At 44.3% G+C, this 21,996-nt stretch overlaps 1 protein-coding gene across 1 annotated transcript in view; it reads left to right on the plus strand.

The window, feature by feature from the left end:
• CFAP46 (cilia and flagella associated protein 46) overlaps positions 1-21,996 on the plus strand; it is a 155,736-nt gene that overhangs the window by 109,411 nt on the left and 24,329 nt on the right. Inside the window, exons 39-48 of the mRNA XM_060241376.1 lie at positions 7,641-7,823; positions 10,435-10,570; positions 12,275-12,463; positions 14,787-14,975; positions 16,351-16,500; positions 17,536-17,715; positions 19,356-19,526; positions 19,953-20,050; positions 20,528-20,682; positions 21,509-21,684. Coding sequence (XP_060097359.1) covers positions 7,641-7,823; positions 10,435-10,570; positions 12,275-12,463; positions 14,787-14,975; positions 16,351-16,500; positions 17,536-17,715; positions 19,356-19,526; positions 19,953-20,050; positions 20,528-20,682; positions 21,509-21,684 — 1,627 coding nt within the window. The remainder of the gene's footprint in view (positions 1-7,640; positions 7,824-10,434; positions 10,571-12,274; positions 12,464-14,786; positions 14,976-16,350; positions 16,501-17,535; positions 17,716-19,355; positions 19,527-19,952; positions 20,051-20,527; positions 20,683-21,508; positions 21,685-21,996) is intronic.

Consider the following 21,996-nt stretch of genomic DNA (forward strand, 5'->3'; position numbering starts at 1 on the left):
AGGCCTATTGCCATCAATGCTGGGGAAAGCCCAATTAGCCACTTCCTCCACTATAATTGTTGTGGAAGAAATGGCTCTGGCCAGAGGGGGGTTTGAGGGAGAGGCCCCAAAACTGCAGGGCAGCTTCAGGGGAATCCCCACATGCAATCCCCTTGGTCCAAGAAGACTGCACCCATCTGTGGGCACCCCAAAAGGAACACTATTACCAATGGTGAGAAAAAACCAATTAGAGCCACTTCCCCCACTGTAATTATGGTGGGAAAAGTGGCTCTGGGGAGCAGGGGGGTTTGAAGAGAGCTCCCCCAAACTGCTGTGCACCTTCAGGGCACTGTCCCACACAAAACCCACAAGGCCAAAAAAAAAATTGGACCAGGGGGTCCAATTCCTGGGGCATCTAAAGCCAAACCTAACTTCATACCAGAGAATCTCTATAGGACCCAAATGCACTACATTCATCTATCTACTCTATGAACCCTGCTGGCCTGGAACCAATATAAACCCAGTTGCCAACGTCACTGCCACACAAAACACAATCTGTAGCAAACCCAGATGCCAGCTCTCCAGCCCTGCCCCAAACAACGTGGGGAGAGCTGACCAAACACAACAGGCATGGTGGTTCTGGGTCTCTCACCAAGATGCCAGCTTCCCTACCACAGAATGCGCAATCTACAGATGCCAGCTCTTCGGCCCTACCCCAAACAACACAACTCTCAAACAAGGGAAGCGGTGGACCACAGCTAGCTCCATATAATTCTGTATCTGACACAAAGCAAGAAGCATTTAGACTTACCTTGAGTGATGGATGGTTGGATGGTCCCGGCTCTTTTGCATTACCCAGGGTGCATCACGAGGAGGCGAGCCAGAGTTGCACCCCAAATGAGGAAGATCACTGGGAGGGCCTCAGATTGTGTGAGAGGAAGGGAACCATTCCTTCTCTCTCAGCTCAGCAGCAACACACCAGCTATCACTGTCCCATTAAAGGGACCTCTACATTGGTATGGCTGCTGGCTGCCTGTCATCATCACTGGCACCTCCCTCTTTCTTCCTTCTGCCCCTGAAAAAAAATCTGGGTTATCCTGGCTGGGCCTGTGGGTGCTGTCGGTTACAATTGGGGGCTGCAATGGCCCTTTCAGTATTATTAGGCATGTGTGGATGGGGACTGGGGAAATTTGGATTGCTTTGCAGATTTTAAATCCGCATTCACTTTTGGTTTGGGGATGGATGAGGGGTGGGGGGGTGCACTGCCAATCAATTTGTGAGTGAGTTTTTGGGATGTCTTTGGACTCTAGTCTGTGTTTAGTGAGAGAGCGTTTTACAACCACCTTCCAAGCGCGGACCAAGAGAGGATGCAGGCACAAGTAGGTGCTCACTTCATTCACTCTCAAAGTCTCCGTTCGGGGAGCCGAACAGAGGCAAGTTGACTTTCAGGAAGACCAGCTGTCCAGGGTTGCAGGCGATTGCAATGTGGGCAGACAATGTCGCCTATATGCGAAAAGACGCACTCGCTCTGCACTCTCGTTGGTGGGCATGAGAGGAACGCCTTGGCCACGGTGGAGAGGGCTGGCCAGACCGCCTCTTTCGGGACCCAGTAGTCCAAAGGAGACATTTCCTGCGACTCATTTGGCTCTGAAAGATAGTCCCTCACCATCGCAGCACCCATCTCCGCTCTCAGGGGCCTACCACTCCCAGAGGGGCCAACGAACCGCCCGATGTGTGTCATCTCTGCACTCTTCTTGGCGTGAGTCTGGTGGGAAACGCTGCCTAGCCAGGGAGGTTGGAGATGAACAGCAGTGGAAGTGGCAGATGAGCTGCTTCCACCCCCCTCCTCCTCAGCTACCGGCACTGGGCCAGCCCTGACTCTGCAGCGCTCAACCTTCTGGGAGAGCTCGTCTCGCCAGCGATCGAGCTCGTTGGCCCGCTCAGCGATCGTGCCCTTAACGTGCGGGTCTAACATGGTCGCCATCATGTAGACCTTATCCTGGGTGAAAGTCTGAAATTGGGCCTCAAGCCCTTTCTGCAGCCTAACAACCAGGGTGCACACCACTGGAAGAATGTCTGCACGGCCTTGAGCTGGCACTAGAAACTAGGCCAGGTCCTCACAGGCCATGTGGATCATGGGGACGACCAGTGCGATGCTCATAGTATCAAACGAGAGCATTTCTGTGTGGGTCTTGAGAAATGACCACCCAATCCTCTTGGGTGAGACGGTTCTCATCCCGAAAGACCCTCTTCTCAGAGACAAAGGCATCCAGGGCTGTTCTCTGTTCCACCATGCGCTCCAGCATGGCCAGGTGGAGTTCCAGCGTGTGCTGACATCTCCAATCAGGTGGTGCCCTGGCATGCCTGTCAGTGTCTGTTTCTCACACAGCAGATACGAATCCATATTGCTGCGTGAGAAGTGACCTGTGATCTGCCGACACTTCTGGAGCAGAAGTTGGTACTCATGGGTCATGGCTAGATACCGATGATCCTGGCTTTTCATCTGGCCCAATGCATCCTTAACCATGAGGTAGAGAAGGTGGGCCACGCAAGGAAGGCATTTTAGGCCCTGACGCTGGACAGCCGCCTTGATGTTGGAGCCACCATCAGTCACCACGTGTTGACTGCTTCGACGTGCAGCAAGGCCCAGCAATAGCCAGCCTAGTGGCCCTGACCCTACCTGCTGCTAATTCCCCCCCCCCCACCCTGCAGCTCACTGGGTTGCCACCAATGCGCAGTCAGAGAGAGATACCCCTTAAACACATGTTGGGAGCTCCAGATATCTGAGGTGAAATCAACAGTCCCTCCAGCAGCAAGGGACAAATGCTCCTTCACCACAGATTTGGTTGCCCTGAAAACAGATGGCGCAATGGTCCTGCTAATGATGGTTCTAGCAGGAACTTTGTACCAGGGCGCAAGGTACTCGAGCAACCCTAGCATCCCAGGATTCTCAACCACTGAAATGGAAGCCCATGGGCTACTGACCTGGCAAGGTTCCAGGCGATCACCCTCCTGCCATACCTGATTCCCCCTCTTGGCACATAGGTGCCACCCCCACCAAACATCTTAGGCAGAGATGCCCGCATCCCTGCCCTGTCGCAGAACTCTCCTAGAGAGCTCTGGAGGTAGTCGCGGTGGGACGGACCTCCTGGCTGGGTGGTGTTGGCCACTTGGGCACCCCAGCACCAGCCTGCTTCTCACCCTTAAGAAGCACCGCTTGGTGGTGCTTCCGCAGGTGGTTCCGCATCCCCCTCGGAGTCAGGTGGGCAGGTTCCCACCCATGACTGATCTGGGCCCTGCACAGCTGGCACTGCACATAGTGTGGATCCTCTGTAAGTCAGAAATGCTTCCAGACTTTGGAGGTGTACGGATGCCCAAGCTGACCAGCAGCTTGGGTGCTCGGAGCCACCTCCTGTGAGGTGCTCGGGACACACTCATCATGTCTCAGGATGGCAGGAGGGGCTGGCCACCGGGGGAAAGTGGGTAGAGATGGAGGCACCTTGTGTGTCTCCATTTCTTCCCCCTCCACCCCGTGTGGCCTTCTCTCCTGGCCATCCCCTAAAGGATTGCTGGTGCCTGAAGGAACCGAAGAAGGAGGCTGATCCTCCTCAACCAGCTTCTCCTCCAGCTCCTACATGACACTCTGCACCCTCCTTGGGGTGATGGTTTTGGACAGAAAACTGTCCCCAACTACTCTTGCTGCTCCTCCTCCGGCTGCTGAGACTGAGCGACATCAGCTGGAGGAGAGACTGCCCAAGCAGCAGACCCCTGCTCAGTGCCAGCATCTAATGGCACCTCTGCTGGGAGCGCCCCAGCAGCAGTCTCGATGAAGGGCCCAAGGTGGGCCTTTTTCATCACACCCCAGCCAGAGGTCGGAGTGCTGGAAGGCAGCTGTGGAGTGGCCCTATGCACAGGTGTGGGGGGGGGACTGGGTCCTCCCCCTCCCCTCCACCCCTCTAGTATTCTCCTTGGCCTTGCCCCCAGGACCCTTCTTCTGCTGCCTGTCACTTGTGTCACCCTTGGCCAGTCTCACACAACCTGAACTGAGAGTAGGGTTTTTTACAAACCTAACTCACTGCACTGTACCCTGAACCAACAGATGCCCTGATTTGTTTTTAAAAACCCTCCCACCAAAACTTGTTTGTTTTTTTGGTCCCTAACCTGTCCTTCTTTGGGTTGTGGTAGTAGTCTAGTAAACTTTAGGAGACTAGGTGATCCTGCCTCTACCTGGCTACAGTTTTTAAAAGGCTACCTTGAGATGAAGGCAATCCTTGTTATATCCTCCTAGTTAATCTTCTCCTAACTAGATCCTGGGACAAACCAGATTTCTTTGCAAACTAGAAATCAGGTATCCCCTATAACTAGAGAGAAGCTGTGGTTTACCCTATGGAAATCTAAGGATGCACTGGCTTTCAGTGGCTGAAAGCAAGATGCACTGCAACCCTAGTCTCTTTAAAAGGGAGCCTGATGTGACCTAGTAGTCACGCTGCCTTTTATGAGAAACCTAAAATCTTTTTAAATTGCCCCTATCTGGCCTAGTTGAATTTTGAAAGAAGATAAAGGGGAGGGACGGTGGCTCAGTGGTAGAGCATCTGCTTGGGAAGCAGAAGGTCCCAGGTTCAATCCCCGGCATCTCCAAAAAAGGGTCCAGGCAAATAGGTGTGAAAAACCTCAGCTTGAGACCCTGGAGAGCCGCTGCCAGTCTGAGAAGACAATACTGACTTTGATGGACCGAGGGTCTGATTCAGTATAAGGCAGCTTCATATGTTCATAAAGCCCTAAACTGGATTAATCTTTTTTTTTAAATTTCAAAAAACACAATCTCTAAAAACACCCTTATTAGTGGGGCAGCCTATTTAGTGGCCCTAGGCAAACCAAAAGCACCCTCAGTCTCCAAAAATAGCTGTATAAAAACATGAAAGTGACCCACCCCACACAGCCCACACACCAACCCCCTCACAGCAACCAGAGATAATTAAAAAAACCCCAAAATGTGACAGAAAGAAACTTAACTTTTAAACCGCCCCCCCCCCCAAAAAAAAACAGAATCAGGAAAAGGGACAACAGGACAGGATGCAAAACCAACAACAACAGATCCAAACAAATCCAACTGAGAAAAGGCCAACAAACTCAACTGTTAAAAAACTTAACTTTTTAACAATAAAAATTAGGCCAAACAGCCCCCCCCCCCTCCCCAAGAACCAGAGCCAGAAGAGAAAAGGAACAGCACAACACAGCAGCAACAAATCAAACACAGAATCCTTTTAAAACAGTAAAAAACTTGACTTTTAACAATACAGGAACTTAACCAACCCCTCCCCCCAAAAAAACCTTCTCCATAACCCCAAGAAATCCAAGCCGCCCAAATCAGGAAAAGTAAAAGGACACTGCACTTTTAAAAGTCCTCTCACTAAAGTTAGATATAGGCAAATTGGCAGCCCTCCCACCCCAGGCCCCCACCCCAACAGAACCCCCTAACCCTAACCCAAAATAAGCTACCCACTCACCCAAATCTGGTTAAGTAAAGGGACTCTGGATCTTAAAAAGTCCTTTTATTTTTATCCTAACTAAAATGAAAACAAGAACTCCAAGACTGTCTTACCTTAGATGTCCTCTGCAGGCAGGTCAGGCAAGGCTGAGAGAGAGCAGCAGCAGCTGAGGCCATGGGCCAGCGCAACACAATCTCTCACACCAACACAGCAGCAATGGAATGGAGTCCAGCCAGGCAGACTCCTTAAAAAGGTTCTCTGGCCCTACACAGAGCAGTTTCAAAAAATACCACTGTTCTATGATTGGACAGAAAACAGTGTTTACTTGGACACCCAAGTAAACAACAGAACAACAATGTTGCTGATGGCTGGGCTAATCCCCCAGCCATCAGCTACACAACAGCCCTGCATAGCATGCATTTGCAATGCATTTTGCAAATGCATGCTTTGGATTGGCTGCTGGGGCTCCTCTCTCCCTCCCCCTCCCTCCCTGATCCCAGGGAGGCTATGGGAGAGGCGGGAAAAGGCTTCCAAAGGCGGGAAAGGAGGCAAGCAACTTCCCTGAGGCTGCAGAAGCTCCTTTCCCGCCTTTTACATTGAGTTCCATATACTTCCGAATATTGATACTTCCAAATATTGATTCGGAAGTATACGGGGAGCCGTATACGGCTCCCATATAATGTATGCAAGCTGGATTTGGAAGTATACAGCACCATATATTTCCGAATCAGGGGGTATTCAGCGATCTGTTCGGTTTGGCCGAACCGAATGCACCACCCTAGTCTAGAGCCCACTTATTTGTCTTCTTGGCAGTCCACAGTGTCCATAAAACTTGCCTCCAACAGCACGTTTCAAATCAACTTTCTGTCAGCATTCTTCATTGTGCAGCTTTCATACCCATATATAGTAAAGGAGAATATTGTGGCATGAATTGTCTTGATCTTGGTTGCCAGCAACACATTCTTACTAGGGATGAGCACAAACTGGGAAGATGCAGCTCCGTTTGTGGTTCATGAGTTTCTCAGTTCACGAACCACAAACTATCTTGAAATTCTAGGGTCTAAACAAACCAGACTAGTTTGTAAGGTTTGTGACTCCAGATCCTGTGTAAGCTAGAGATACCATACTCACAGGGATCTCTGACTGACTCTTGTCTATCTGTCCTCCAAGTTTGGTGAGGATTGTATTTATGGGGACCAAGTGACAGCCTCCGAAAGAAGGTGCCCACAGGAAAATATTTTCTGGGGAAATTATTCTTGTCACATCCCCAGAAAGCACTTTCCAGTGGTACTTTCTTTTGGGAACCATAACATAGACCCTGTAAATCCAATCCTCACCAACTTGGAAAGCTGGTAGAGGAGAGTCAACCAGATATCCTCTGAGAGTTTGGTACCTCTAAGTTGCACAAGATCCGTTCTATACATTACTGAACCTTTGCCTGTGAAAATGACCACATCAAGAGGTTCAGAAGTGTATAGAATGGATCCTGTGCAAGCTAGTGACATCAAATTTGCAGAGAACCTACCCCAGATGCTCCTCTACATGCTCTCCAAGTTCCACCCCCCGTTACTTTGAAGCTGCATAGACATTTAGATTGAGCAGACAGTCTATCTTGGAAACTAATCTGTTCATGAACCAGCACAAACCTCCACAAACAGCTGGAAAGTTCATACTGCTTGATCTGCCACAAACGTCACTTCATGTACCATGAACTGGCCAAAATTAGTCACACACTTTAGTTCATGAGCCAGTTAGTGCCCATCCCTAATCCTTACACCTCAGAATCTTCACAGCTATCCTTCCCAGTCTCAATCACCTTCTGATTTCTTGGGTACAGTCTACTTTTTGGTTGATGATGGAGCCAAGGAATAAAAAATCTTTAACAATTTCCATTTCTTCATCATTGTCAGGCTTAAAGTTGTGTAATTTCCCAGTAATTACTTTTGTCTCCCTGACGTTTAGCTATAATCCTGCTTTGGAGCTTTCTGCTTTAATGTTCACTGTAGTCATTTCAAATCTTCTTTACTGTCTTTTGACACATTGAGCTTTCTTCTTTAAAAAAAATTAAAACAGTGCAGAGGAAAAATGACAGAAATGTTGCATAGTTGACCAAATATGTAATGCATTTTTCAGAGTTTTCCACCATTACTATCAACCTACTTTTCTATACAGGAAAGTATATATTCAGATAGATTTTATCCAGGATTTAATCAATACCAGTCCTAAGTCTGCTGGGTTGACAGGAATGCTACTGGAACCCTATGATAAATTGATATGCATTGAGAAGGACTTCCTTTATTATGGATATAAAGACTGCAGTGCAAAGACCTTGATGGCACGTGCAGATATTCACAGGTAGGCTTGCTGTTTTTCTGGAAGTGGAATTTAAAAGATGGATATACAAAACCAGATGGCTGTAGTGGGAGACTTCCCAGGGACAGCCCCCCAAATGGAACTCTATAATTGCCATTAGTTACCAGTGTGACATCATTTCCAGAGTGAGCCAGAGAGTTTCTAGTGTGGTGCATTGACAGTGGGGCATCGGTTCTGAAATGACATCACTGTCAGATATAAATTCATGGACCAATGGCATTTTATGTCAACTAACAAATGTTAAAGCTTGGAAGTGTTTTACAGGCCAACAGCCACAGAGCACATCAAAGCAATCTTGTGTCATGTAGCAGGCAGTAAAATTTGCCATTTGCATTACTTCCTCTTGAGGATACATGACATTTAACAACAATAAAAGTGTGAAGCTGGCAGCTTGTGAATGAACTCATGTAGCAGACAGTATAATCTATAGGCTCTCTGTAGACTTATATCTATGCAACCTGTCCAGATGTGGGCAAGAGCCAAGTCAATGAAAGAATGTGTAAATGTATGAGTATGGGCTGAAAACCAGGGCTAGAAAATGATCTTGGATGGTAGCAGTGAAAAAGACCACTAGCTCAAAAGCCACCATATGACCTTTGCCATGGTAACTGGAAAGTGCCACCCTCAGTTTCTGTCAGGAACATAAAGAAGTGACTTCACTTGAGAAAAGTCATAAAGCAGTAAAAGGATCCAGAAGGTCTGTGATTCAAGATCACCCCCGACAGCTAGAAAATGATCTTGGATGGCAGCAGTGAAAAAGACCACTAGCTCAAAAGCCACCATATGACCTTTGCCATGGTAACTGGAAAGTGCCACCCTCAGTTTCTGTCAGGAACATAAAGAAGTGACTTCACTTGAGAAAAGTCATAAAGCAGTAAAAGGATCCAGAAGGTCTGTGATTCAAGATCACCCCCGACAGCTCTCCAGGCTGTGAGTCAAGACCACAACCACACAATCACAGGACCTACATGACAAGACTCCGCTGTCAGGAGGGCAAAGGTGGAATGAAGGAATAACGGATTATAAAATCTCAAGACACTTGAGGTGGAGCAGAGAACGTCTTCAGAGATTTTCTCTCCTGACCAGTTGGCATCAATACCACAGGTTTAGCCAGCCATTTTAAATGAGTAGACTTCTCCTTTATACAATCAAAAGTTGCTCAGAGATAAGACAAAAATCTCCCTTGACAGATTTCTCCTGGCCCATCATTGTCAACACCAGATTTGGCCAGCTATTGAAAGTGTGTGTGTTAGGGTTATTTTTTAATCAATAAAAGCTGCAGCATCATTCCCAAGAACTTTGAGTCTCTGGTCTTTTTCTCTCTTTAGATAACCCCTGAGGCTCAACAAATGAACCTTGAGCTGAAATGGTTCAGGTTTCAGGGGGAAAGCCTAATCAACTTCCCCTTTGATTCTTAACACTCATAGAATTTGTTTCTATCATAACATCATTGAAACAACTCTCTGCCCACCAGTCTTCCACCAGGTGCCAGCCATTGTCTGGCAACCCTACATGTGGCCTCCTCACTGCCACTTTTGGTAGTCAGAGATTCTACAACATCCAATAGCCATCACTGTGGAAGCTCTACAGCACTCATCTTATTGCTCCATCATATGAAGTTGCTATAATATGTAGCACAGAGAAATACTAAATAAATGAAAATATTAACCCTGAATGCCAACTGGAAATAATATTAACCCTGAGTGCCAACTTCTGAAAATGCGAAGATACCAAAAACAACTTTTTCTTCTTAGGCAACCCACCATCATCCCCCTTTCATAAAGAAAATATATATTTTTAAACAGTAGAAATAGTCAGATTTTTAAAAATCATGTATGGCAGCAGCAGGCAAAGTAATTTATTCCAGTGTGTACTTATTGATGCTTTACTAGAATATGAACAAAAGTGATAACTAATATAGACAGCTGGCATAGCATAGTCGCTCCCAGTTGGAATCTTGCTTCTGCTATTAACTCACAAGGTGGTCTTTGGCAAGCCAATCTCTTGACACCTTCAAAACAGAGATAACACTAACTTACTTTATGTGGTTAGTGTATGACTTACAAAGTAATATACACAAAGTATCTTGAACACTTGAATGCAAAGCATTATTAATGCAACCATGAACAGAGCTAACTGTACTATAAATTAATACAATGGTGAAAAGACCAGCATCTCACCTAAACTCTGGCTGCAGAATTTAGTTCTCTGAACTTCTACAGTTTTCTGCATGTACATGAGAAAGCCAAGAACTTTGCACAAAATTAAAACAAATTAATCTTGTTCTCAACTACTTGTTTCTTTATTTTGCATGCCTATTTCTGTATTTGGAATGATTTCCAATAAAGTCAGTTTTACTTATTACCCAAGATGAATGTATATGCTAAAAAGGGTAGAAAGGAAAGCAGTAACATTATTTTCAACATTAGCCTTGTTTTGCTATCCATTACAAGAGCAATTTATTTCATAGAATATTTTAAACTTTTAAACAAATATTTATAGCAGTAGAAAATTGGGGAGGGAGTTCAGTGTCAGGTTTTTTTCCCTTGACCCTCACATCATATTTAATATTTCTGTATTGCCTTTCTTACAGGGTGCTTGGTAAACATGCATCATACACTATAGACAAGCAGAGTCATTACCTAGATGCATACAGATCAGCTGAGGAAGCAGTATCCCAAATGGAAGAGCTTTTTCGGTACATTAGTAACTTATTTCCAGTTAATGAGGTAAGTAGGGTAATTAGTGTTAATAAATTTCCAAAATGTGAAGGTTATTGCTAACCAAAAGGAAACATTGACAGTCCCTTGCCAAGGTGGTAAATATCTGATAATGCAGGAAGAGAAATGAATGTGAACATATATCCAAGAGTGATTGAATTCATTACTGTAACTCCTCCTTCCAATTTATTCCTGGGGTCAAGAGACACATGCATACTAATAACCATGTAGGATGGGGAGCTTCAGTAGGGAAGGAGAAGGTGGTGAAAATGCTTTTTTCTTTGTTTTATTTATTTATTTAATTATCTTCCATGAGTGGATCTTATTTCCTTCCTCTTTCCTTCTACAGCTGCCTGCTTGGGACAGCTATTAGTACCGCCAGAACAGACTATCCCAGGATTGGAAATGGTCTGGGGGGGGGGGAGGGAAGGGCAGAAATGATCTCAGATCATCAGTACTTTTCCATTGGTGGTTTGTGGGATCTGAGCCAATGGTTACTGAACCTGAACCAAAGCTGCAGCTTTCCCACTGTGTGGAGTTGGTAACACTCTGTCTACTCCTACAGTCTAAACCAGGGGTCCCCAGCATGGTGCCCATGGGTTCCAGGGTGCATACCAACACCTTTCCTGGCACCTGCCAAGTACTTTTAGGAAGTAGGTGTGACCAGGTCGGACTTCTGCCCTGCAAACCCTCTGATTGGTCACTGGACAATTGGTTGTAACAACCATTTTGCAGCTGGTTCCGCCTCTTGAGGCAACCCCCAGCTCCCCCCTGGAGTTAAAGGGTCCGCAAAAGAGCTGATCTGCTGGCCCTTTAACTCTAGGGGGAGGCTGAGACTGCTTCTGCCCCCGGCCTGCCAAATTGCTGGTGGGGCCAGCGGCAGCCTCTGGAGCTATGGCAGAGGCCCCGGGAACTGGTTGGGGCGTCCAGTCAGGGGGCCTCACCCAGAAGTTGGGGGGGGCTATGCCCCCACAGGCCCCCTTGTAGCTATGGGCCTGCTTCAGGGCAATCAGGAAATGCACAAATCAGTTAAACCTCAATATAGAAAAAACTAGGGCAATGCATGTCAGTAGATTATATTACAGCTGTCTTGGAATTGTTATACCTATAGTTTAGACAAGGTGTCCCCAACTTTTTTGAGCCTGCAGCCATGTTTGGAGTTTTGACACAGTGTGGTGGGTGCAGGCAAAAAATGATTGTGACAAAATGTTTGCCTCAAGAGGCGGAACCAGCTGCAAAATGGTTGTTACAACCAATTGTCCAGGTCATGAAAGAGATGTTTCATGACCTGGTCTTAAGACCGCTGCTATATCCTACATAAAATTCTTGTTAGCTTTTTCTTTGGATAAGCATAGGTAGTTATAACCTTTGGTTTCACTGTTATCATTAGGAATGGGCAGGAACCAGAAAGACAGCCTGAAACAACTGAATGGCACAAAACAGTCTGAGACAGGCCCTCCCCACTGTTCAGCTGTTTTTGTGACTTTTGTGGGAAAGAGAAAACAGGGGTTTAAAGGGACTCAAATCCCTGCTTTCTGCTCCATCCATGAACCACTACAAACTGGTTTAAAAATTTGTGAGCAGTGAACATGGCAAAAATTTTAATGAATTTTGCATTCTGGTTCAGTTTGTGCTCATCCAAAGTTTATCATGGAACTTTGAATCTAGTTTGTTTCATTTGTCTTCCATTTTAATTTTGTTTTAAATTTTCAGACTAGAAATATTAATACTCCATTAATGAGAAGCATTGCTACTATGAAGTTGAGCCTTTTAGAGATCATGTTGGACATTCTAGTTCTTATGAACATTGAGAAGAAAAAGAAAGAAGCAAGAGAAGGACAAATTGAGCAAATCATTGAGGACTTTGTAAGATTCACACCGGAACCTGGTACTGTGGAGCAGGTAATACTTTCCTCTTTTCTGTCATAGAAACTTTAAGTATGGTACTGCTATTTGTTATTATTGTTATGGTACTGTTATTGTTATTAAAAGTTCTTTTAAAATAAAAATACATTTCCATTTTTTAAAAATAAAAAATAAAAAGACGATTAATCTGTCTAATGGCAAGAACGAGGGTTTTTTCTGCATTCTCATTTTACTCACTGGTATCCTGTTACTTTGGGTATTCCCCCCCTCCACCCTGTTCTGCATGATTTTTTCTCTGTCCAGTGGATGATTTGATATCACACAGATTTAGGTCTTGTCCCGCCCGCTCCCAGCCAGGACTGCCGCTGCCAACAACCACCCCCCCCCAGACCAGCCTGACCCCTCTGACCTGCCAATGCGGCTCCCGGACCCATGCAGCCCCCCCCAAGCCAGGACACAGTGAGCCCCAGCCACCCCTGCTTACCCGGGAGGCAGGGAGGCTGACACCTTCTGCAGAGGCGACTGTTGGGAGCAGTGGGAAGGAGGCGAGCCCCCGTGAAGATGCTGGCAGGTGGGCACGACCTCAAGCACGGGCAAAGCACCACCCAGGCCCCACCACAAGAGGCAGAAACCAGAAGATGAAAGCATTCCGGGCTGCAGAATTGGGAGCGGGGTGTCCTGAAGACAGCAGCCAACAGCAGCAGGCCCAGCAAGCCCCAGGGGTGGGGGCTGCTGGGCGTCTTCCAATAAAAAGGGGGAGGGGCTTAGGACAGCAGCCAGTGGGAGGGTGGCCAGGAATCAGAGAGGGGAATAAAAGGAGGAAGGAATGGCCAATGAGGGGGCCATGAGGATTGTGAGGTGGAGCTAGAGCTGCGGCAAACCAAGCCAGAGAGAGAGAAGAAAGAGCCCAGCCAAGACAGCCAGCCAGTGAAGCAATCTGACCTGCCACCTGTTTCTGAGACCTCCCGGCCACCCCAGGGTGGGGCCCAGGGGGCTGCGAAGCAACAGCTGCCGAAGGGCTGGGGCCCCCAGACCAGGTGGGGCGTGACAGGTCCAGAATAAAAACTTTAAATATAGAGGGAGATATGCTGGAAATTAATCTGTGTGATATGGAATTGTCCACTAGAGGAAACAGAATAACATGCAGTCAGAACAGGAGAAAAAATCAAGTAAATCATGAATGTGGAAAAGCCCCTGGGCTGGTCAAGAATGCAGATGAAAAAGGATTCTAGTAGTTTTAGTGAAAACCTTTCCCATATAGGGATGAATTGTACTTTTAATTTTTAATATTTGCTGCTTATTGTTAGCAATATTCTTGCACAATATGTTTTTGTGTTCTGTTATGACTTATTTGACATTTATTCCCTACTCAACTGGAAATTTTCCCAGAACCAAAGAAAAATAATAATTCTATGCTTATTTTATTAATCTTGCAGAAATCTGAGGTGAAGCATTGGCTTTTATTTGTTTCAACATCTGTATTACATTTGTAAATAATACAAACTGGAGAAATGTTGTAACTTTTGCAGTCTCTCCCCCCCCCTTCCCCAGACACACACATAAACATACCCTTTACTTTGTATTCATTTCCTTAAGGATACTTCCCAGATGTGATGCCCATTGATTATTTGGCTGACAGAAGTACCCTGAAAGATAGAGGGAAGTCCTTAGAGCAGACAAATACTTTTCCGCAAAGCTTTCCTCTACACCAGAGGAGTTGAACTCATTTGTTATGAGGGCCGGATCTGAGACTTTGTTGGGCCGGGCCATGTGTGTTCCTACTTAAGATTAAGTGGCGGAGATATAAACTTTTTAAAGGACACAGACAAACATGACTAAAGTTTTTTGTTTGTTTTTTTTAAACTTAAAATAAAACATGCTTAAAACATTAGCACTCATTGGTCTGGAAAGTGTTTTCTTTGTATTTCTCCCATGGGATCCAGGGAACTGGGCAAAGGAAGCTCTGGTTCTTTCCCTCCCCACGGGACCAGGAGGGGGAGAAGCCTCAGGCAATGGAGAAAAGTGAGGTTTTGCTCTGTAGCTCCTGTGTGATTGAGCAAGCCTGGCAAAGCAAACTGAGATACAGAAGGAAGCAAGAGGAAGGGAGAAAGAAGCAGATGACAGCCAGTCACTCGGGGGCCTGATAGGAGCCGTCAGGGGGCATGTTTGACACCCCTCATCTACACCATTCAACTGTTACGGGCGGAATGCAGATATTGCAAAACTGAAGAGAACAATTTAAAGATTTCTAATGCAATTGCAGTTTCTAATCCTAAAAGTATTTTCTCACATGCAATGTTGTAAGTGTCCAGCATATTTGAAAGCACTGATTTGAACTTATTTTTCTTGGCTCTAACAGGCATGGCTAACCTTAGGCCATACCATTAAACATAATATCCAGGCTCAACTAACAAGTCTGCAGAGTCTGTATATGGGCTGTCTTGATATCAAAGCTAAATACCTCCATCTCAGTGGGAAGTTTCAGCGTTTACTTGCTGACCGAACTCATCCCTTCTCTTCAGATATTTTCTGGTGTGAAAATGCTGTGGTATGGACATACTTTTACTAATCAAGCCTCTGCAGGATAAATGGTTTCAAGAAGCTGTTTGCCACTTTCTATTGCTGGTTTCCACCCCTCTGTTGTTACTTTATGATTTCCTATTACGTGATTTTTGAGTGATGGCATTGCTTGTTTTGGATGTTGGATTGAATTGGTTTGGAACAGACTTTGCCTTGGGCATTTTTTAGTGGACAGAATATGACTATTTCAGACAACACCAAAAGGAGTGTTCTTTGTCTTATTTGTTATGATTGTTATTAAGCTTTAAACTGAGCGGAAGAGACAGTATGAAATCTTGTAACCTGACACTGAAATGAGTGCCAGATTAGAGGCAACAGGAGCATCTGCCCCATTCATGTATTAAGTAGGGTAGAAGGAGGAACTGGTTTTGAAAGAAAGTAAGGGTGGGTGGAAAACTATGCCCTTCCTTATCCCCTGCCTTACCTCACTCTACCTCACTGCTTCAAGTACTTTCCTACTGGGCTGAGAACCAAGTGCTTCATGCAGTGGAGTATAGTTTGGTAAGGTGAAGGAAGAAGGGAATGTTTTGCTACACCTCTGGCCTTAAAAGGTATTGCTGCCAAAGGCTTTTTAGATGTTGGGTGTCTTGTCCTCTTTCCCCCATCACTTTGTTTTAAACAGCAGTTGCATTCCTTGCACTGCTTCTTTATCTTCTATAGCAGGGGTGGCCAGACTCTTTCACACATATTGTGTGGCTCTGGAAGCCCCCACCATCCCATCTTTAAATCTTTCTTTAAATCACTTTTCCAAGCCAAACCAGCCAGGGGCTTGGAGAATGCACTTAAAGTGAAAGTTGCTTTCTTTCCACTTCTCCCTCCCTCCTCCCCATCTATTTGCCTCCTTTCCTCCCTCGTCTTGTGGCTCTCAGACATCTGATTTTTATTCTTTGTGGCTCTTACTTCAAGCAACTTTGGCCAACCGTGTTCTATAGCTATTTACTCCTTGTTGCTTAGAACAGCAGTCCAGGAACTGACAGTGAATCTTTTGTCTGTGTGCTAGAGAAGGAAGAGTGTGCAGGAGTGGAGGAAGGAGGTTGGAGGGAACATACAAACATGCCAACAAACTATGCTCATGCCCTTCATTGCCTTACCCCGAGATTGGGGCGGAGGACTATTAACACCAATGACCAAGATTGTACCAGAGTTCCTTAGCATGACCAAATGGTCTTGTGGGTGCTATCCTGGTGAACTAACTGAAACCAGTAGACTCCTCCCTCAGGCATGCATTTTCAAATGCCACCTAAAGGCTGATTACTGCACAATTGTGCTCTGTTGTGCAATGGATGAACTTATCTGTGTGTTTGTTGTCTGACATGTTGTTTTTGTTTTTAAATAACATACAGGAAGAAGCTAAACGTAACTCTCTGAAATCTGCCACAGCAGAAGCAAATCCAGAAGCAGAGCCAGTTGATGATAGTAACCTGGTGGCTAGTATTTGTTCACTTACTAAAAAACAGCTTGATGAGTACAAAAGAAAAGGCATTGAATTAAGGGTATGTTTAGGTAATACTTGAGAACTCTAGGAAGGAATCTTCCAGACTAGTAGTATGATCCTAAACAAAGTTATAGCCCTCTATTAAAGTAAATGGGTGTAGAACAGTGTAATACTCTCCTGGGAGTAAACCCTTTAAATAGACCTGAGTACAGCTGCTTGGGAGGGAATGTAGCATGGTACAGCCTGATCTCAGAAGCTAAGCAAGGTCAGCCCTAGTTAGTACTTGGATAGGAAATCTCTAAGGATGACTGCAGAGGAAGGTAATGGTAATGTGTGTGTGCACGCATGATTCATGTTCTTGCCTTATCTTCTTTGCTAGGAGTGATAATTCTGTTGCATCTCTGTAGAACCATATAGTCATCATTTCCCAAGCAAAGTCTTGGCAAAATTAACTGGTCTTCAAAGGAGGCCTCCCATCGCGTCTTTGCATGAATCACTGTTCTGGTCTTGCTTCCTTCCAGTCAGAAGGACCAAAATTGTGTCTCATGCAGCAGTTTAAGGAACAAACTGCTCAGCTATTTGAACTTTAGGGAATATTGACATAGACAAATTGGTTCCTAGTGGTCTATCCTGAACCTGGACTCCAGTGGGAAAATGTGTTCCATGAACTGACACTTCACAAATCCATTTGCATTGGGGTATCCGTAACTAACGTGGCCCAAACATTTGTTGCTATCATAATGAAGACTAGATAAAGATGAATTTAATACTTCACTTAGAAGTATCCTTTTTAAAAAAACAGAATTCACCTCATCACAGTGATAACCAGGGCTTTTTTTGTAGCAGGAACTCTTGCATATTAGGCCACACACCCATGATGTACCCAATCCTCCGAGAGCTTACAGAGCTTTTAGTAGAGGACCTACTGTAAGCTCCAGGAGGACTAGATACATCGGGGGGAGGTGCAGGGGGGCCTAATATGCAAAAGAGTTCCTGCTACAAAAAAAACCCTGGTGATAATCATATGTTGGTGATATATTAATGCAGTTTTAACAGTTATCACATGCAAATGATTTTTATTTTTATTATATAGAACAGACAGGCTTGCACACAGAAATACCTTTGTCAGTCAAGTGAAGTTTTGCTACAGTGCATTAATGTTGCAATCAATAATAACCTTCTTAACGTCGTGGCTGCTGCTAGTTTGGAAATGGTGGAGTGCTTAGGAAAATTTGACCCAGTTTCAGCAACTCAGTTTTTGGCCCTTTATCAGGTATGGCAATATCTGCTTTGACAACCTGTATAGTAAAATCATGAATGAAATGGATACTAAATGAAGTTTTAAATATTTTAAAAATACATGTGCACCATCCCACCAATGAATTAAATGAAATGTTTTGTCTGATTGGTACTATAGTAATGCAACATAATAATACTTTTAATATGTTTCATTTGGTGGGCAACAGTAAGCTGCAGTACTGCAGTCGGAGCCCTCTGCTCACGAATCACGACCTGAGTTCGATCCCAGCAGAAGCTGTTTCAAGTAGCCGGCTCCAGGTTGACTCAGCCTTCCATCCTTCCGAGGTCGGAAAAATGAGTACCCAGCTTGCTGGGGGGGGGGGGGAGTGTAGAAGACTGGAGAAGGCAATGTTAAACCACCCCATAAAAAAGTCTGCTGTGAAAACGTGAAAGCAACGTCACCCCAGAGTCGAAAACGACTGGTGCTTGCACAGGGGACTGCCTTTACCTTTCACTTTTAGTAAGGGAAAAATTACTATTGCTGAGACAAAACAATGGTGATAGATTACAGATGGTTACTAGAATGTATTTCATAAAGACAGCTGACCTCAAAGTTTTACTTCCTATTTTTAATGAAAGATTGTTTTGTCTGTTTCTGATAACATGAGTAGAACCCAAAACATTCTGGATGAAACTTACTTATCTCTCTTTTCTGAAGAGTCCCACATCATGCAAAAGCTGTTCTTGGGAGGGTTTTCTTTTTTGTGTGTGGGGGGGTGCCTTCATGGAATACAGAGTGTGATGCTGAAATCTCAAGGAGAAAATCCACAGGAATCATGGACTCCTTTCCCTACCCCTGGACCCAACAGGAGTCCCTCTTCCTCCCACACTGCAGTTTCCAGCTGGAAAATGCACCCTCTGGTCCTAAAAATGACATTCCCTGCAGCTGCTGTGTGGCTGCGAGGAAACGAGTTGGGTTGGGGGAATCCAGACCCAACTCACTAAAAACTGTGAAGTCTAGATTGGCCCAAAGTCTGGTGTGGATGTAACACCAGCAATATCCTACCAATGATTAGGTGGTGCATGCCGTGAGCTCAGCTGCTTCTCCTCTCCAATGATCATAATGACACAAACCTCACCCTGTTCCTACTTAGCATGAAAAGTTGTACAGTATTATGCCTGCACTGCCATTTTACGTGTTAGATTTCCTCCATAGGTCCTGTCTTTCCTCAGCTGTTCACTTTGTCCAGCCTCTCAAAGCAGTTCAGTCAGTAACAGCAGCCTTTTTCTCTTTGCCTGATTCCTGCCCACCCCCAGACTCCAATTCTCCCCCCCCCCCACCACCATGATTAATATCAGGGTGGATCAGCCAACCACCAGCAGTGGTGAAACTCTGCTTAGGATAGCATTCTTGGTTAAGAAATGTAAGTTTTCATTCATTAGGCGCAGAAGAATGTTTCAGTGAACAAGATTGATGGCAAGATCATTCCCTGAAAGGAACGGTAGTTGGGAAAATCTGTTCATCGTATTTTATTTTCAGAGTCTTTTCACTTTACTGTGGCAGTAAATAATAGTAGTATATGTGCTACTTTGTTTCATGTTCACTGATAGGATTTTTATTAACTGTCTGCTTTAAAACATTTGTCAAACTAAACTAATATTAAAATATTACAGAGCTGTTTGGCATCGGTGATGATAAAAAATATCCTGATGTCAGCTAGCTGGAATACTAGCAGTTCACAGTTGTCGGCAATGTTGCATCTGCAGCACTATCTCCAACAAAGAGGAAATACAACAAGCAGTCTCCTAAAAAATGTGGAGCAGAGGTTAGCTGCTGTCTCAAAGGTAATTGGATCAATTAAAAATTGTAATTCCCTGTTCAGTTAGGGAGGGAAATCCAAGTAGGATCAGAACACTTTTTCTGGGGGGAGCATATGGTAATTCATAGTTCAGCTTCTGCAGAATTATTCCAGTCTAAGTGCACTGATTTTAATTGGTTTAGAGCAGGGGGTTACTCTGCTAGCCTTTTCCCAAAAAAAGTTTATATAATTGCTGCTGAATCCCTCAAGTGCTTGTTGCTGTGCAAATATATCATTGAACAAGTGAACCACCGACAAATGAATTAAAACAATAGCAGGTGATGTCTGTTCTGCTTCCAGTTTTGTATGTAACTTTTTAGTATAGGAAACAGTATTATCCACCATGAAAATACTGAAATTTCATTTTAAAACATTCTGAAAATGTAATCTGTTATTTGACTTGTTTGTGTAGGCATGGGGAAACCTTTGCATTTCTGCACAGCACTTTAATATAATGAATGAATTGCCACCACAGTTTCATGTAATCATTCTACAGCACTCAGAAGACAGGTATGGATAGAGTTTTCCATTGCGTCTCTTTTTTTGTAGTGTCTGTTTGATAGGTCATTGGCCCAACCCCAGTGTAGACACAATCCTGAATAGGTCATCTGCTTTAACAAGGCTAGATTCAGAGCAGAAACAATACAATATTAATCATACTTCCCAGCACTTTAGCACTCCCTCTCAGTACCAGTCCATTCTGTTGTCCCCCTCTTTTTTCTCCCTGGCCCTTTATCCTAAGAAAGCACCATCCTGCTCCAGCCCCTACAAAAAAGGAAAGCAGGGAAAAGAAGAGCCAAGATTTTCAAGAATGTGATAGAAAAGACCTTCCCAAACAGTGATTTGGGCTATTTACACCCTTTCTCAAGAAATACTTTAATAGATCATGTTAGAGACCAATAAGAGATTAGGATGCTTGTGTGTAATACATGTATTGACTTAACAATTCAAACTGTATAAATAGGATTTTTTTCTGTCCTTCTACAGATCTCTCCTGTATGGGGCAGTTGTTGAGAAAGTAAAATCAACCAATCCGAAGGATCTGCGAGAACAGAAGGAAAAGGGGGGGCAGCAGAAGGAAAAGAGTGGGAAGCAGAAGGAAAAGGGAGGGCAACAGAAAGGAAAACCTGCTCAACCTACATGTAAGTGTTTCTAAGGAGTACAGGTAGAACTGTATTGTTCTTAGCAGAGCAGTGCCAAATGTTTGCACTCAATATTTTTAGCACAGAGAAACTGCTTTTGAAGAGTCCCATGGCGCAGAGTTCAATCCCGGTGGAAGCTGGTTTCAGGTAGCCGGCTCAGGTTGACTCAGCCTTCCATCCTTCTGAGGTCGGTAAAATGAGTACCTAGCTTGCTGGGGGGAAAGTGTAGATGACTGGGGAAGGCAATGGCAAACCACCCCATTAAAAGTCTGTCGTGAAAACGTTGTGAAAACAACGTCACCCCAGAGTCGGAAACAGCTGGTGCTTGCACAGGGGGCTACCTTTACCTTTTAAACTGCTTTTGAGAGATCAGAATGCCTCCCAAAGCCCCTCCTCCTTTTTTCACATCCAATTTGTTTTACAACTTCATTACCATTTTTAATGGCATTTTCTTGCAAGGAAGTGTTTCTATCCAGTCAGGGAATCATTGACATCAATCATTGATGTACTTGTTGGATACTAGTGACCTGATCCTGTTTGAATGTTTCCACAGGGCTTGCATTTCACAGCAAAGCAAAACGATATTCAGTTCCCTTTTTTCAAAGACTGAGTAGTATAACTATCTTTGCATGTAAATACCATATTATTTATAAAGCTGTCACCTAGTTTACAGAATAATTCACAACTACAGTCCTTTGTTTGCTTTTGAAACTAGACCCTTTACACACTCATCCATTACAGTATGAATATATGAAATATAAATCAACGAAGGCAATATATATTTGAAATTAAAATGTATTTAGTAGGCTTGTGTTTTTTATATTAGTACAGGCTAAAATTGCCCGGTCCCCTGTGGATTCTGAAGCATTCTTTAGTTTGTTGGAGAGGGTAAAGCTTTTCAAACAGAAGATGAAGAAACTTCGGAAGAAAATAGCAGAAAAGCTTGAGGAAGACAAAAATGAGTTACAACAAGGGCACGAGCCACAGATCAAATTAGAAATGGTAAGAGAACTTATTAGAAAATGGCAGTCAATTATGTTGGTGTTTTTATAAATGATGTAATCAGATAGCTTGAAATGGCTTGTAACAATGGCTTGTGTGTATCTGTTAAAATATAGTCCAGAATAGTTGCATTAAGACAGCAAAAAACTCTCTCTAGGGAATGATTTTATAATTATTACAATTATAATTATTGCACTAATATTTCCTTTACATAACTTTTAATATAATCATAGAACACAACATTGATTAAACATGATAGCTCATTTTATATTTGGGGCTATTCCTATATATAACTGATTTTGCATGCATTTT

This window comes from Heteronotia binoei, chromosome 6 (genome assembly GCF_032191835.1).
Source record: "Heteronotia binoei isolate CCM8104 ecotype False Entrance Well chromosome 6, APGP_CSIRO_Hbin_v1, whole genome shotgun sequence".
NCBI lineage: Eukaryota > Metazoa > Chordata > Lepidosauria > Squamata > Gekkonidae > Heteronotia > Heteronotia binoei.